Genomic DNA, 14,891 nt, shown 5'->3' on the forward strand with positions numbered 1-14,891 from the left:
AGGATCCAAAGATTTCTGTCAAGGCCTCAGCAATTTCCTCTCTAGCCTCCTTCAGTATTCTGGGGTAGATCCCGTCCGGCCCTGGGGACTTATCTGCCTTAATATTTTTCAAGACGCCCAACATTCGTCTTTTTGGTTCTCAATGTGACCCAGGCTATCTACACACCCTTTTCCAGACTTAACATCCACCAATTCCTTCTCTTTGGTGAATACTGATGCAAAGTATTAATTTAGTACCTCGCCCATTTCCTCTGGCTCCACACATAGATTCCCTTGCCTATCCTTCAGTGGGCCAACCCTTTCCCTGGCTACCCTCTTGCTTTTTATGGACGTGTAAATATCCTTGGGATTTTCCTTAACCCTATTTGCCAATGACTTTTCGTGACCTCTTCTAGCCCTCCTGACTCCTTGCTTATGTTCTTTCCTACTTTCCTTATATTCCACACAGGCTTTGTCTGTTCCCAGCCTTCTAGCCCTGACAAATTCCTCCTTTATATTTTTGACGAGGCCTACAATATCTTTTGTTATCTAAGGTTCCCGAAATTTGCAGCACGGTAGCATTGTGGATAGCATAATTGCTTCACAGCTCCAGGGTCCCAGGTTCGATTCCGGCTTGGGTCACTGTCTGTGCGGAGTCTGCACATCCTCCCCATGTGTGCTTGGGTTTCCTCCGGGTGCTCTGGTTTCCTCCCACAGTCTAAAGATGTGCAGGTTAGGTAGATTGGCCATGATAAATTGCCCTTAGTGTCCAAAATTGCCCTTAGTGTTGGGTGGGGTTACTGGATTATGGGGATAGGGTGGAGATGTTGGCCTTGGGTAGGGTGCTCTTTCCAAGAGGCAGTGCAGACTCGATGGGCCGAATGGCCTCCTTCTGCACTGTAAATTCTATGATAATCTATGATTATCCTTCTTCCGCACAGATGTCGGTCCTGAATTCCTTTTAACTGACATTTGAAAGCCTCCCACATGTCAGATGTTGATTTACCCTCAAACATCCTCCCCCAATTTAGGTTCTTCAGTTCCCGCCTAATATTGTTATAATTAGCCTTCCCCCAATTTAGCACATTCACCCTAGGACCACACTTATGCTTGTCCACCAGCACTTTAAAACTTACTGAACTGTGGTCACTGTTCCTGAAATGCTTCCCTACTGAAACTTCTACCACCTGGCCAGGCTCATTCCCCAATACCAGGTCCAGTACAGCCCCTTCCCTAGTTGGACTGTCTACATATTGTTTTAAGAAGCCCTCTTGGATGCTCCTTACAAACTCTGCCCCATCCAGGCCACTAGCACCAAGTGAGTCCCAGGCAATATTGGGGAAGTTGAAGTCTCCCATCACAACAACCCTGTTGTTTTTACTCGTTTCCAAAATCTGTCTACCTATCTGCTCCTCTATTTCCCGCTGGCTGTTGGGAGGCCCGTAGTAAACCCCCAACATTGTGACTGCACCCTTCTTATTCCTGATCTCTACCCATATAGCCTTGCTGCTCTCTGAGGTGTCCTCCCGTAGTACAGCTGTGATATTCTCCCTAACCAGTAGCGCAACTCCACCACCCCTTTTACATCCCCCTCTACCCCATCTGAAACATCTAAATCCTGGAACATTTAACTGCCAATCCCATCCTTCCCTCAACCAGGTCTCTGTAATGGCAACAACATCATATTTCCAAGTACTAATCCAAGCTCGAAGTTCATCTGCCTTATCCGTAATACTTCTTGCATTAAAACATAGGCACTTCAGGCCACCAGACCCGCTGTTTTCAGCAACATCTCCTGTCTGCTCTTCCTCAGAGCTATACTGGCCCTATTCCCTAGTTCTCCCTCAATGCTTTCACCTTCTGACCTATTGCTCCGGTACCCACCCCCCTGCTATACTAGTTTAAACCCTCCCGTGTGACACTAGCACAGGAGTCAAGAGTTATGGGGATAAAGCAGGAAAATGGAGTTGGGAACTACATCAGATCAGGCATGATCTCATTGAATGGCAGAGCAGACTTGATGGGCTGAATGGCCCACTTCTACTCCTACATCTTATGAACAACATCCAGGCTTGGGCTGACAAGTGACAAGAAACATCTGTGTCACAAGTGCCAGGTGATGACCATGTCAAACAAGCAAAAATCTACCCATCACCCTTGACATTCAATGGCATTACCGCCATTCAATCTCCCACTATCAACACCCTGGGGGTTAAAATGCCCAGAAAGTGAGCTGGCACACACATATAAATACTGTGGCTACAAGAGCAGTTCAGAGGCTAGGTAGGAATCGTGTGGCAAGTAATCCAGTTCATCACTCCCCAAAGTCTGTCCACCATCTACACAAATCTGGAGTGTGATGGAAAACTTGCCTCTTGCCTGTTTGAGTACAGCTCCAACAACATTCAAGAAGCTTGACACCATCCAGGAGAAATCAGCCTGCTGGGCCTGGCCACAACTCAATTTCACTGATCAAATGCTTCCTCGTCTGTCAGTTAGAGAACCAAAGGTTAGAAAAACAATAACATAGATCTTTACAGGAATTACGAGCCCGACACCACAGACCCACTATGACATGCAGTGTTTTCAAAATTCTAAGATCGACAAAGGAAGTAGCATTGCTTCGCATAATCTGAGCTTTCAACAGGACAAAAATGCAATCTTGAATTTGCCATCCCATTTCCAACTGTGTCTATTGTTAAATATATTTTAATACAAAGCTTTGTACAAAGCTTTGACAAAATATTACAATAATTGTATCATACAACAAAGTACTTATTGAAGTGAACACCTTGCCAGATGACTATTTTTTTTTTAAGCATCTAAAATTCTCATGGTGAGAATATTTCCAGCAAGTCGAGTTGCACTTGTCTAGGTTTCCTGATAACTGAATGGTTTAAGGGTCTATTTCAAGATGTGGTTAGGGATCAACCATGTGGGATTGGAGTCATTCATTGACCAGACTGAGAAGGATGGCAGGTTTCCTTTCCAAGAAGACGAGTGGAACAATTTGTTGTTTATGAAAATTCTAACAGCTTCAAAGTCTACGTTTATAAATTGGCTTTTTATTTCCAGATTTTTAAAAAAAAATCGGAATTCAAATTCTCAAATTGCCATGGCGAGGTTTGAACTCTCATTCTCTGGATTATTAGTCCAGACCTCTGGATAAGTAATCAAATGACGTCACAACAATATTCATGCAATTCTTTATGGAAAGCACACGGTTTCAGAAACTAATCCTGCTTTGCTTCATATATTTCCCATACCATTTACGCAACCTTGCTAAGTAGCCCTCCTAATGAGTATACACTACCACGCAGTTACAACTGCAATGCCTGTGCCCACTATTGTGGAGTGGTATTGGGACTAAAGGCAGAATTCTACATCTGCTTGATTTTGCTTTCAAACATTCAAGAGATAATGAGGGAAAAGAAGTGTTTAAATATACAGGCCTGAGGGTCATTATTGTAGTTCAATGAAATTTACCCTGAAGGGTGCAAAAGATGAGCTGGTGCCAGGTCCAATCTGTAGAACTTACATCTCACCACATCATTCAAGGCGCTTCTTACAATTTCATTGATGTACAAAATTACAATGATAGGGATTTTCTTGCAAACCGAAGTGCAATTCAGTGGTATCAGAAACACCTCAAGACTGCTTAACCTGCAGCACCAATTTAAATATTGAGAGTTTCAAGGGTTCTAGTTTATGTCAAGTGATAATCCTCAAAGGCCACATGCTGATGATTTTAATTGCAGCTCCAGTCAGGCCAGGAAAAAGTAGGCTTATTCAATACTGATCAGAGTTTAATCAAATTAACACCTTCACTCAGGATCCCTCAAGAATATAAAGAATAACACACTTAAATGTTTCAGGGAAGCCATAAATCAACACATCAGCTGTCAACAGTGGGGGTACGCTCATCTCCAAGACAGAAGGTTGTGTGTTTGAATTACGCTCTCAGGACCTATGCACAAGCTATCTGCAGTACTGAGGGAGTGCTACTCTCTCAGAGGTGCTATCTTTTAGATGAAACCTTAAACCCAAAGTGTCACTTGTTCTTTTGTAGACATTAAAGCATCACTTGTTCTTTAGTTGATATAAACAAATTCCATAACAAAATGTTAGAGTACAGGAATTTGTCCAAATATTACAGCCAATATTTATCCATCAATCAACACCTGAACATTGATTCATTATCATATTGCTGCTTGTGGGAGCCGACTATGCCCAAATTGATTGTTTTTCATACACTACTGCAGTAACCGAGATTGAGTCTGCGGTTGGCTATTGAGGAGGATCACAGCTTGCACATCATTGTGGTTAAGCAGAGGACGATGTCAAATTTATACATGCAGCCAAATTTGAGGAGGTTACTCCATTAGCTTACACGGTTGACAAAGTAAAAGACTCAATCCCTACCTCAGTGGAATCAAACAAAGTTGAGCCATTGAGACAACTCTTCCCCATTTTACTTGCTACAATACTGCAACCTACCTTCAGCAAATTACCCACAGATGTGGAGATAATCTACAGAACAGTCAGAAAACTGCCCAACCTACACCAACTTCAATCCAAAGCCAAACCCACTCCAACGTCAAGTAGAGCTTCAGTATGCAGATGATGTTTGTGTGTGCTGACTCAAAAATGACCTGTGTTTCAGGCAATTGTCAATTCCTTCACCAAAGCATATGAGAAAATGTCTGGAAGATTAAGGTCCTCTTCCAAACAACTGACACAGCAAAACACCCCTGATTGATCGAGATCAATAGCGAGATACTCGAAAACATGGGCCACTTTCCAGATCTTGGGAGCCTTCTCTTGATGAAGATGGGTATAAGCAATGAAATTCATCATCACCTTCAATGTGCCAACTCAGTCTTCAGCCAACTGAGGTCAAGTAGTTGATGATCAGAATTTCAAACCCAAGACCAAGGTCATTGATTACCAGGCAGTAGAGGTCTAGGCACTCCAATATGCTTTGGAGACTTGGACAACCAACAGTTGTTACCTAAAGCACCGGTTAAGTATCACCAGAGGTGCCTTTGCACAATCCTCCAAATCCAATGCCAAGAAAGACAGTCCGACAACATTGCCCTCTCCCGAGCCAACTTGCCCAGCACAATACTCCCACTGGGCAGGATGTGTTGCCCATATGCCTGCCACTAGTTTCCTGGAGAAACTGCTCTATTCGGAACACTGTCACAGCAGGAATCTCTCAGGAGGGCAGCAGAAGTGCTTTAGGAATGTCCTCAAAGGTCCACCAGACCTGCCATCTCACAAAAACGGCAGGTCATCAAGAGATTGTCAAGAACGTGCAGGGGTAAAGTGGAGGTGTCGAAGGGAGCACCCAAACCGCTAAACAACCTATCCACCCAACCCTTCAAGCACCACCTGCTCAGATCGCGCGTTGCACTTATCAGCTATTTCAAAACCCATCGAACCAGAGTGAAAAAACAAGTCATCCTTGATCCCCAGGGACTGCCCAAGACAAAGCACTTCAAACGTACTTCGATAGTTGCAAGTTCTTTGGGGAGTTCTGCTTTCCTGTGCAGCGGTGTTACTGTATATCAAATATAAATCTTTCTTTCACACTGATTGTTAGTACTGTTGCTGGCTCTGGGTTCCTGCCCCGACTCTGGGCTTGGACCAAAGGCCCGGCTTCAGCGCCGCTTCTCTGCCGATAACAACTACAGACTTTTTTCAAAAAAGAAACAGGGAATCGGTGTCTGCAAAGTAGCTTCTTCACATCCGCGGCAGGTGGCCCAGCGGATGGAACGGAGCCGCTCCTTACCTGTCCCCAGAATCACCACATCCAGCTCCTCCGGGAGAGCATCCGCCATCTTCACACACCGCACGTGACCCGAGCACGGAAATAACGACACCCTTCCGCCCCGCATTGCTGTCAATCAAATTGACATCCGCCCCGCAGCGCCCTGTCCCGCCCCAACTGCTGCCAATCAACCTGAAAGCATCACACTTCCAATGCCCATCAGAAGACAGTAAGAAGTCTTACAACACAAGGTTAAAGTCCAACAGGTTTGTTTCAAACACGAGCTTTCGGAGCGCAGCTCCTTCCTCAGGTGAATGGCGAGGTATACCTGTTGGACTTTAACCTGGTGTTGTAAGACTTCTTACTGTGCTCACCCCAGTCCAACGCCGGCATCTTCACATCATCAGAAGACAACATCAAGTTCAATCACAACCATTCCGGCTGCAAAACATTAAAATTCAATTCTGGTAAGCGGGTAGCAAAAATCAAAACAACTTTCTATCACTCCATTCCAGTTGCAAGCATGACATGTCAGCAGCAATGTAAAGCCCGGAATCCTGAAACAATAGATAATTTGCAGTTTGAAATGAACATGGTAGTATTAATTATTTGATAATAAGTATGTCCACAATGCAACAATGTGACCTTTGCTGATCAACAAACTTAATATGAGCTCATTAGTTGCACCTTAAATCAGTTTGGAATCATTCCAAATCCCGAATGAAACTTTTAGTTACTCCAACTAATTTTAAAACTGCTTTTTTAAAAATTTTGAGCAAAGTAAACCGAATTCAACCGAGTCACTCAATTGCGGCAAACACGTCGCTTTGGACTTCTGTCTCGTTGAGTTTGACAAAATTAGTGCAAAGTTGTATGAAATTTGAATAACCAGTTTGCAACAGGTTAGACTTGCCTTGCAACTTCCTAAACAATAATTCATCTAGTTCCTGTGATCCGTTCGAGAAGAATTTTAATTGGGGAAATCGTGCCATCAAACGCATTTTCTTTTTGCATCGCGCGAGTAGAAGTATTAGCGACCCGCACTGAAATAGCCATGTGAAAACCTCAGTGAGACTGTGCTTCAATTCGGGACATGATTAAGTCGTCTGTGTTTTAACTCTCAACTTCTCAACCTGAAAATGTCCCACCTGTTTGCTGTAAAAATACCCCAAGTTTCCAAAGAAAATGGACGTGTAGCGCACAGTTGCAGGTTAATTTTACAGGTCTGTGGGTAACACATGCAATTTGTTGGATTGCAATACAATCATCGCGCTGTGTGCAAATGTAATTATATTATTTTGAATGCCGTGGGATATCTAACCGGCAATGGTGTGTAAAATCGGAGCCCGTTTTAAAGTCTGCAAAACTCACGCCACCGAAACCCCCATCTCCGTGAATCAAATGAAAATGCTGTGCAGTGGAAGCTTAAACACCGGTCAGGTTCTTGGCGAGGTTGTTTTCAGTAAATAGAGATTACTCAGCATACAATTAGTCAGGTTAATTTACTTTAATAAATGCAATACATTTATGAATAAATAGAGATAAATTGTGTTTCCAATTGAGTTTGATACGACCGAACACGGCGTTCTGGCAGAATGTGTTTCTGCCAGAACCCCCTCCAAAATGATATGGCTTTTATTGAAACAGCCTCCCTATTATGCATTGGTGTATTTATCACACCGTCGCCCTCAGCCATGCTTGGGTCCGCGCAGCAAGGTATGTCTGTATCAACACGTTTGTAAACACAATGCACTTGTTGAGAAAGCAAAGCCACGAGCATTGCTTAGACACGTTTTAAAAAACAGAAGGAAGCTGCGTGTAGCTTAAAGCGTGGCAGAAGAGTCTGGGAAATGCGACCCGGTTTGCATTATGATTAAATGAAAACGTCCCATAAAAAATGTGGTCCGTAGAATGAAGTCAATAACTCGAATATATTGATGATCTAACCAGCACCCAACACGCATGTTATCCTCAACACTAACACGGCACATTGCCCACAAGGTTGACAAAACATCATTAGTGCTATTGTAAACAGTGGGATGTGAGGGCCTTGGGACGTTTCATCGCGTTAAAGGCGGGGACATAAATATAAGTTGTTATTTTCTTTAAAAGTGAATAAAACTCTAATAAATCTCTTAAATGTCAGAGTTATGGTGACGATTAGACTTAGTCGTTTTGGAGTAGTAATGAAGTCCAAAATTTGATTTTGTTTCCCTTGTGTTCACATTCTGAATTATCGGAATTACTTTAACACCCTGGCGGTGCAGAATTAACAGAACGTTTTTAATAAAATCATGTGTGATCCTTTCGAATTTCGGAGAGGCCAATAATCATAGTACATGTCCACTGGTCAGGAGTGATATAAAGATGGCGTGCAGAGTCCCTGGGGTTGTTTTAGCTTGAATTGTTTCATTGATGGGCAGAGATTTCAACAAAAAACGCAAGCGTTGGTATTTGCGAAATGAAAACTGTTAACTTGATAAGAGGTATTCAAGATCCTGAGGGGGATGGATAGGGTAAATGGCGAGAAACTGTTCACACTCAATGGAGCAGATTCAAAGCAATTGACAAAAGGAATAACAAGGATGTAAGGATTTTATTTTCACCCAGAGGAGTCTGGGAGGAACTTCCTGAGAGGGTGGTGGAGACAGGTATACAACAGGTATTTCCATCTGAAAGAGAAAGAATGTGCAAGGTTATGGGGATAAGGCAGGGAAGTGGGACCAGATAGAATGCACTTTCAGGAGAGACAGTGCACACCGGATGGGCCGAATGGCCTTCTTCTTATTCTGTGATTCACTTTTCTGTAACAAAATCTGAACTAATAACAAACAATAATTAATAAGAAACAGAAAATTCTGGAAACAGGCAACTGGAGAGAGAGCGAGAGTTAATGTCCCCTTACTCTGCTCCTCTCTCCACAGATGTTGCTAGATCCTTAGAATATCTCCAGCATCTCCCGTTTTTATTTCAGATTTCCAGCATCTGCAGTATTTTAATTCTGAATCAATAATGCTGCGTCTTCATGAAAAACTATGTAATCTAAAAGTCGCAACCAACTGACAGATTTCTATGCAAAAAGTTGGCAATTAAAGTTTTTTTATAGAGAAAAAAGATGTAAGAAATGGGGGGAGGGTCAATGACGATAATGCGTTTAAATATGGTTTGTAATCATCGCCGTTGCTAACATTACAAATTGTCATTCCATCATTCACAAAACATTAGCCAGTAGCTATTGTAAGACTATTCGTTTGCTTTATATAAATACCATTGGCGCATTATCCACATATGGATTAATGCTTCAGTTCAGTATTTAAATGGGAAGGTGACATGGCAGTTTGATATTGCAGCCGAGTCTGTGTTGATTTTGACCAAAAAGATACAATCTCCGGATATAGCTACTTCTGTATAACTCAAATGCGTAGAAATCCTCGTACCTTATTTCCGAATCGTCCATGTGTTATACATAACTTCGAATTCTTCTCTATTTATAGATACCATGTCATGTGTTGTGTTAGCAACAACGCGGGGTTATTTAAAATACACATTTGCCATTTGAATTCCTTCCTCAGTTTTACCCCGTGATTTGCGTCAGTCGATTAAAAATAAGCAGACCCTTTTTGTGCAACTAGTGATATAGTCCCAAAGCGTCCTCATGGCGTCCACAGCAATATGTCTGGCGTGGAGGCCTCTGATCACCTATGGCAACTCCAAAAAGACATACACACACGGGTGCTGCGGATGCTGGAAATCTGAAATCAAAACAACAAGATGTTGCAAATATTCTGAATGTCGAGCAGCATCCGTGGAGAGTGAGACAGCTTGGTGTCACCCTAATCCCTGCTTCTCTTCCTCCGCAGATGCTGTCGGACCAGCTGAGGGCTTCCAGCGCCTCCCTTTTCATTGCTCCCAAAAAAAGATGTCAGCGAAGCGATCAAAGGAAAGTCGGATTACAAAACAGATTTTCTGCGAACATTTTAACCTGCCCGGGAAGGGCAATTACTTCAGAGAATTTCCCACCCCGGCACCACGTTAAACTGGATCTCATTTCTACCAAATGAAGAAGGTGTATTCTCCAGCATCGCACCTTCATTCATAAGACGAGCCATGAGGTTTCTACGCTGCGCGTTTTACGGGCGATTGATTCCAGGTTTATCCACTCACTCCCTGGTTTATAATTCCCAAATCAGTTTTGGGCGGCCCCAAAATACAGCATCGAACAATCTCAAGATGCAAACCCCAGACACGTTTGCTTAACCAAATGTTCTTTTACGTTTTATTGACATGAATGTGCATACTAATTATGCTATTGTGTGTGCCATATGAGGCACGAGTTGCATCAAAGGAAAATACAATATTTGAGTGGAAGAATGAAACGCGGTGTTTTTGATGTATTTTTTTTAATGAATTTTGTAAACGTGGAAAACCAGCCGAAACCTCGTCTTGAGAGTTGTCTTTTCATATGCCCACACATCAAATATCCTTCAAGCAAGCAGAATCTCCTTCAATGAAGTGGGTGGCGGAAAAGTCATTCAAATCAGCCGGCGTTAATGTATTTTAAGCAAAAAGAAGCATTTATCGGACAGGATAACGATATCGGAGGATTGGCAGGACGTAAGGTGGGGACACCCTAAACTTGGGAAACGTCAACAAACTTTGGGGAAAGGCGAGGGAGAGAGAGATAAGGGGGGGAGTGCGGCTTTAAAGGCAAGCGGAACAGCCCATGTCCATTCACTGATTTACTGATGCATGCTTAGCACGTACTTGAGCGAAGGGCAGCCGCGAGCTCCGCCCCCAGATTCCCGATTGGTAGAACTCCAAGGCGAGCGTCCTATGGTTGCGTGTGCCGGGGCAGCAAAGCGGCGGATTGGCTGCGAGTGGTGTCTGTTTCACAATGGAGGGGGCGTGGCCAGGGGCAGAGTAAGGTGACTGCGGCTCCTCTCACTCATTTCTTTACTACGTTACACAGAGACTCAGAGAGACACAGAAAAGTACATGTGGAAAAGTGGCCATGGCTGTGTCCGCTCCCGTTATACCGCCGCCCCCTCTGACACCCACCTCCGCCCCGATAGCGGGAGGCTTGTTCCGCACCGATTCCGTCTACACCAGCCCCTCCGAGTCTCCCAAACTCAGCAGCAGCATCAGTAACAACAACATCAACAGCGGCAACGAGTGTAAGATGGTCGAGCTCCGTGGAGTCAAAGTGGCGTCTTTCAGTGTGGACGGGCAGGAGCTGATCTGCCTGCCGCAGGTTTTTGATCTCTTCCTCAAGCATCTGGTGGGCGGTCTGCACACGGTTTACACCAAGTTAAAGAGACTGGATATAACGCCCGTGGTCTGCACCGTAGAACAGGTCAGGATCCTCAGAGGACTCGGAGCCATCCAGCCCGGCGTCAACCGCTGCAAACTCATATCCAGGAAAGACTTTGAAACTTTGTTCAATGATTGTACCAACGCAAGGTGAGCACGATCTCTTCCCTTTTATCTTTGTCTCCTGCAATTTGTTTTCTCTCTTTGCGCTCAGTACTTTTCCCTTTCATGATTGTCACCCATCGCCCCTTCCCCATTGTCACCTGTTTGGGAATTTTAACCACTGGTCTATTGGGGGGGGAGGGGGGTAGTCGCAATGATCAGAAACATTGTGGAATTAATTCTCACTTAGAAAACCTTAGGTTTTGAAAACTGCCGCGGAGCATTAAAGGCAGAAGGAAACATCGACAGCCCTGGCGTTTGGGCACCGTCCACAAACTCATCTCTGTCCGTTCCCAGTCACGTTTCAACTTCACTCTTCCACCCCGCCCTCCCCTTCAACCCTCCTGGTAGCATTGCAACCCGTGGAACCCAGATCAGCAAAATGAATGCAAGTACAGTCATCCCAAGTGAAAACATCTAATTATATCTATTCATCGTTTTGCAAGGAACATATGATAGCCCTACCAGTGGCAAGTACATGAGAACATCACTTTGATGCTCGCGCGTTGTACATGTGTTAAACTAGCACAAGGGGTTGGCTATCCACGCCAGCACGATGTTCCTGATCGCGGGAAGTTAAACTAGGCAAAGGAGGTTTGTTTCTTTTCTTTGCTACCCGAAAACACCGTAACATTTGTGTTCATTTACCAGCGATTGGGGATCAGCGCCGTTTCGCTGGGGGTTGTATGTTTTCTGTTTCAGCCTGCAGGACTCGCTGTTGTCATTTCTAATCAAGCAAAAACAAAAAAAACTTACTTCAAAGTGTCAAAGACATTCACAATTAGCAGACAATTCGAGCTGCGGAATAGACCAAGATACCAAATTAAACCGCAGGTTGATTTATCTAGTGCACATTTCTTTTTGTTCCATTTGAATTGATCGCGAATTAATTTTCCAGAGCGTCTTTCCAGACTGCAGATGTTGCAGTTTGTACAATAAATCAATGGAGGCACATCTAAATGAATCGCCTCGGATATGGATTCTGTGCATGTTTTGATGTCTCTCTGTTATTCTTAGCTTGTTATCCTGACAGATGTATAAATGGTAAGCATGTATTGCCAGCTAAGCTTCTGCGAGACTATAACTTTGCAATTGACTGACCTGTCAAACTCACTGAATTAAAACAAAACTTTTCAGATCTGGAATGGGAGGCGAGTAAAACAATCCTTTATAATTCCTCGGTTTGAAATTGATCTGCAGGTTTTATTGCATTCATTATTTATTGAAGAACTGCAAGCTAAACATAACGTTAAGCTATTTTGCACTTAGGGACTGCATTTAGGAAATTGGATGGAAATTGCATTACTGATGAACATCTGTGCATGTTTCCACTGTTCTATTGTTATACATGGATGTAATGGCTCAGCAGTATTTTTTTTATCACATAATTTCTAGCCCCCTGTCATTTTGCCTTTTGCAAACTACACTTCAGAAATATTCCGTCACATATGCTATATTTATCAGTCATGTTGAAAAAAACTGATTGTCTTCAAAAATTAATTTTTCATTTGCCTCTAGCAGAGGTTTAATAGAGTACACACTTGCTGTTTGCAGAAATATTGTTTAATCACATTAATATCACAGCCCTAGGAAGGAAGATAATTGTACAAATGCATACAGAAATATGCATTGCTAACTTTCTATGATTAAATTATGTAAATGACCCATCTACCGTCCTTCGGAGCACTAATCATCTAATTAGGAGTGATGTCTTGAATAGATGTTTCTGAATCTGGATATATGCAATCAGGAATGCATAAAATTGGAACTGACATTCATAATTCCAGAAAATAGCCTGCAAGATAAACGTTAACATGTATACAAATATACATGTTAACAAAAGTCCAGGTTAAATGAGCTTCATTACTATTTCTGTAAGTACTGCCTGAATGAAAACAAATGCCACAAAACGGACATTGTCGGGTGTTCTAGTTTTGGGAGTAAGGTAGCTGTTAGATTAAAATAAATTGTACAGGATTCTTCATGTGATGAATACTAAATGAATTACAATTCAACATATCCATTCAAGCAAAATATATTTAAATTGTTTATTTCTGCCGCAAAATGAATTAAATTAGGAAACATTTAGTATTTTCAGAATCATTTGATAATTTTTAAGAATTTGAAATTTTGACGTAAACCAGTTGAAAAATAGAGGTCCAAGTTAGGAACTCACCTGGCATCAACCAAGATAGACATACTGTAAACAGGATTGAATCAAAGTATATTTTGTGCTTACAATATGTTGATTTTCATTTGCCTACAGTAAATAGAATGTCAAATGTGTCATGGGGAAATAAATACAGTGAAGTTTAAAGGGAGACATGATGCCCCAAAGCATCACTCAGTGGATTGATTTATCTTGCATGGTATAATGACTGCAGATGTGGATCTGTTATTCTAGATGAGGAATGTATTTGATGAGCTGATAGCACAAGCCAAGAAGCGTGGTTTTAATTACTGATGTGGAATTTATTTGTGAAGCACAAATGATTTACTGCATTACTTTGTTATTGGCAGATGACCTTGCTCTTTACACCAGAACATTGTTCTTCAGTTAATCAGAAAAAAAGTATTTTTGAGGGTACTACCATTTCATATCTTTTAAGCCAGTTGGTTGGTATTGTCAGTAAAAGGGACCTGGCTGACCTATTGCAATTGTAACTGACTGGGGCTGTATGGTACTGTGCAGTATGGTTTTGGTGACGGGGTACGATTGGGATGAGTGGGTGTTCTTCATTTTAAAAAGCAAGCCTGTATCAGGTTCATTTCAGACTTAATGACTTTCAAAATTGTTCTGGGTGATCAAATAAAATGAGAGAAATTAAGGAACATGAAGGAGAGCATGCAGAACATTTTATTGCTTTCTTTGAAGCCACAATAGGAGTAATCCATACCCCTGATGTAATTTCCAGAGCGTGGGTAGGTTTCAGAACACCTGGCTTACAGTTTCAGCACAGCTGATAAAATAAAGTTAAATTTTAGATTCATGTGGCAGCCTCAACAGAAGAAAAATAACATGAGGGTTTCTTTTGTAAACACAATAGATGGAGCTGGGAGATAAGAGTCTCCCCAGCTCTTTAATCATTCTTTGTTAGATAAGTTACTTTAAGGGATCAAAGTATCTGAAATTTGAGATTTTATTCGCAGGGATTTGTAATGCTAAAAGAGGTTCTGTGTGTACGTTTATAAAATGATGATACTGGATATTGACACACTTGCGTTTTATGTTTGAGTTCTGTACAAGAGTGGAAATCACATTATCATCAAAATAACACCTTGGTTCTTAATACTTGCAAATTACCATAAAAACATGTCATGTGTAACACACCCACTATTATGAAGTGCTATTTGCATTGTTCATAATGGAGAAAGTTTGATATAAAAGACCAGCTAAAATGTCTCAGAAAAATGTAGCAATGGATTGTATTGATTGCCTGTATTTTCTTTCAAACACTATTTCTTTGATAATTGCTGAACATACATTCTTATGTCTAAAATGGTGATACGAACAAAAGGCAAGATGAACACCTAACTGACAAGATTATAGTGACTATTGCAAAATAGAATTTGAAGATTGTAAAAGAGATTGCTAAAGTGATATATTATGGATATTTTTGTCTGGTGCACAATTGTATGTCTGTAGAATTTACTGTGCAGAAACATA

At 42.0% G+C, this 14,891-nt stretch overlaps 2 protein-coding genes across 8 annotated transcripts in view; one reads left to right on the forward strand and one right to left on the reverse strand.

The window, feature by feature from the left end:
• chm (CHM Rab escort protein) overlaps positions 1 to 5,864 on the reverse strand; it is a 169,488-nt gene extending 163,624 nt beyond the window's left edge. The window contains exon 1 of one of the 2 annotated variants that reach the window (XM_038776122.1): positions 5,774 to 5,864. In XM_038776122.1, coding sequence (XP_038632050.1) covers positions 5,774 to 5,822 — 49 coding nt within the window. In that variant the 5' untranslated portion in view covers positions 5,823 to 5,864. The remainder of the gene's footprint in view (positions 1 to 5,773) is intronic. The other variant, XM_038776123.1, reaches the window with a different exon arrangement.
• A 4,793-nt stretch (positions 5,865 to 10,657) lies between these two features.
• The window catches only part of dacha (dachshund a), a 468,304-nt gene continuing 464,070 nt past the window's right edge, over positions 10,658 to 14,891 (forward strand). For 4 of the 6 annotated variants that reach the window (XM_038774441.1, XM_038774442.1, XM_038774448.1 and 1 more), the window contains exon 1: positions 10,658 to 11,212. In XM_038774441.1, the coding sequence (XP_038630369.1) occupies positions 10,764 to 11,212 (449 nt within the window). In that variant the 5' untranslated portion in view covers positions 10,658 to 10,763. The remainder of the gene's footprint in view (positions 11,213 to 14,891) is intronic. The other 2 variants (XM_038774447.1, XM_038774443.1) reach the window with 2 other exon arrangements.

The sequence above is a fragment of the Scyliorhinus canicula genome, chromosome 17 (assembly GCF_902713615.1).
Source record: "Scyliorhinus canicula chromosome 17, sScyCan1.1, whole genome shotgun sequence".
Classification (NCBI taxonomy): Eukaryota; Metazoa; Chordata; class Chondrichthyes; order Carcharhiniformes; family Scyliorhinidae; genus Scyliorhinus; species Scyliorhinus canicula.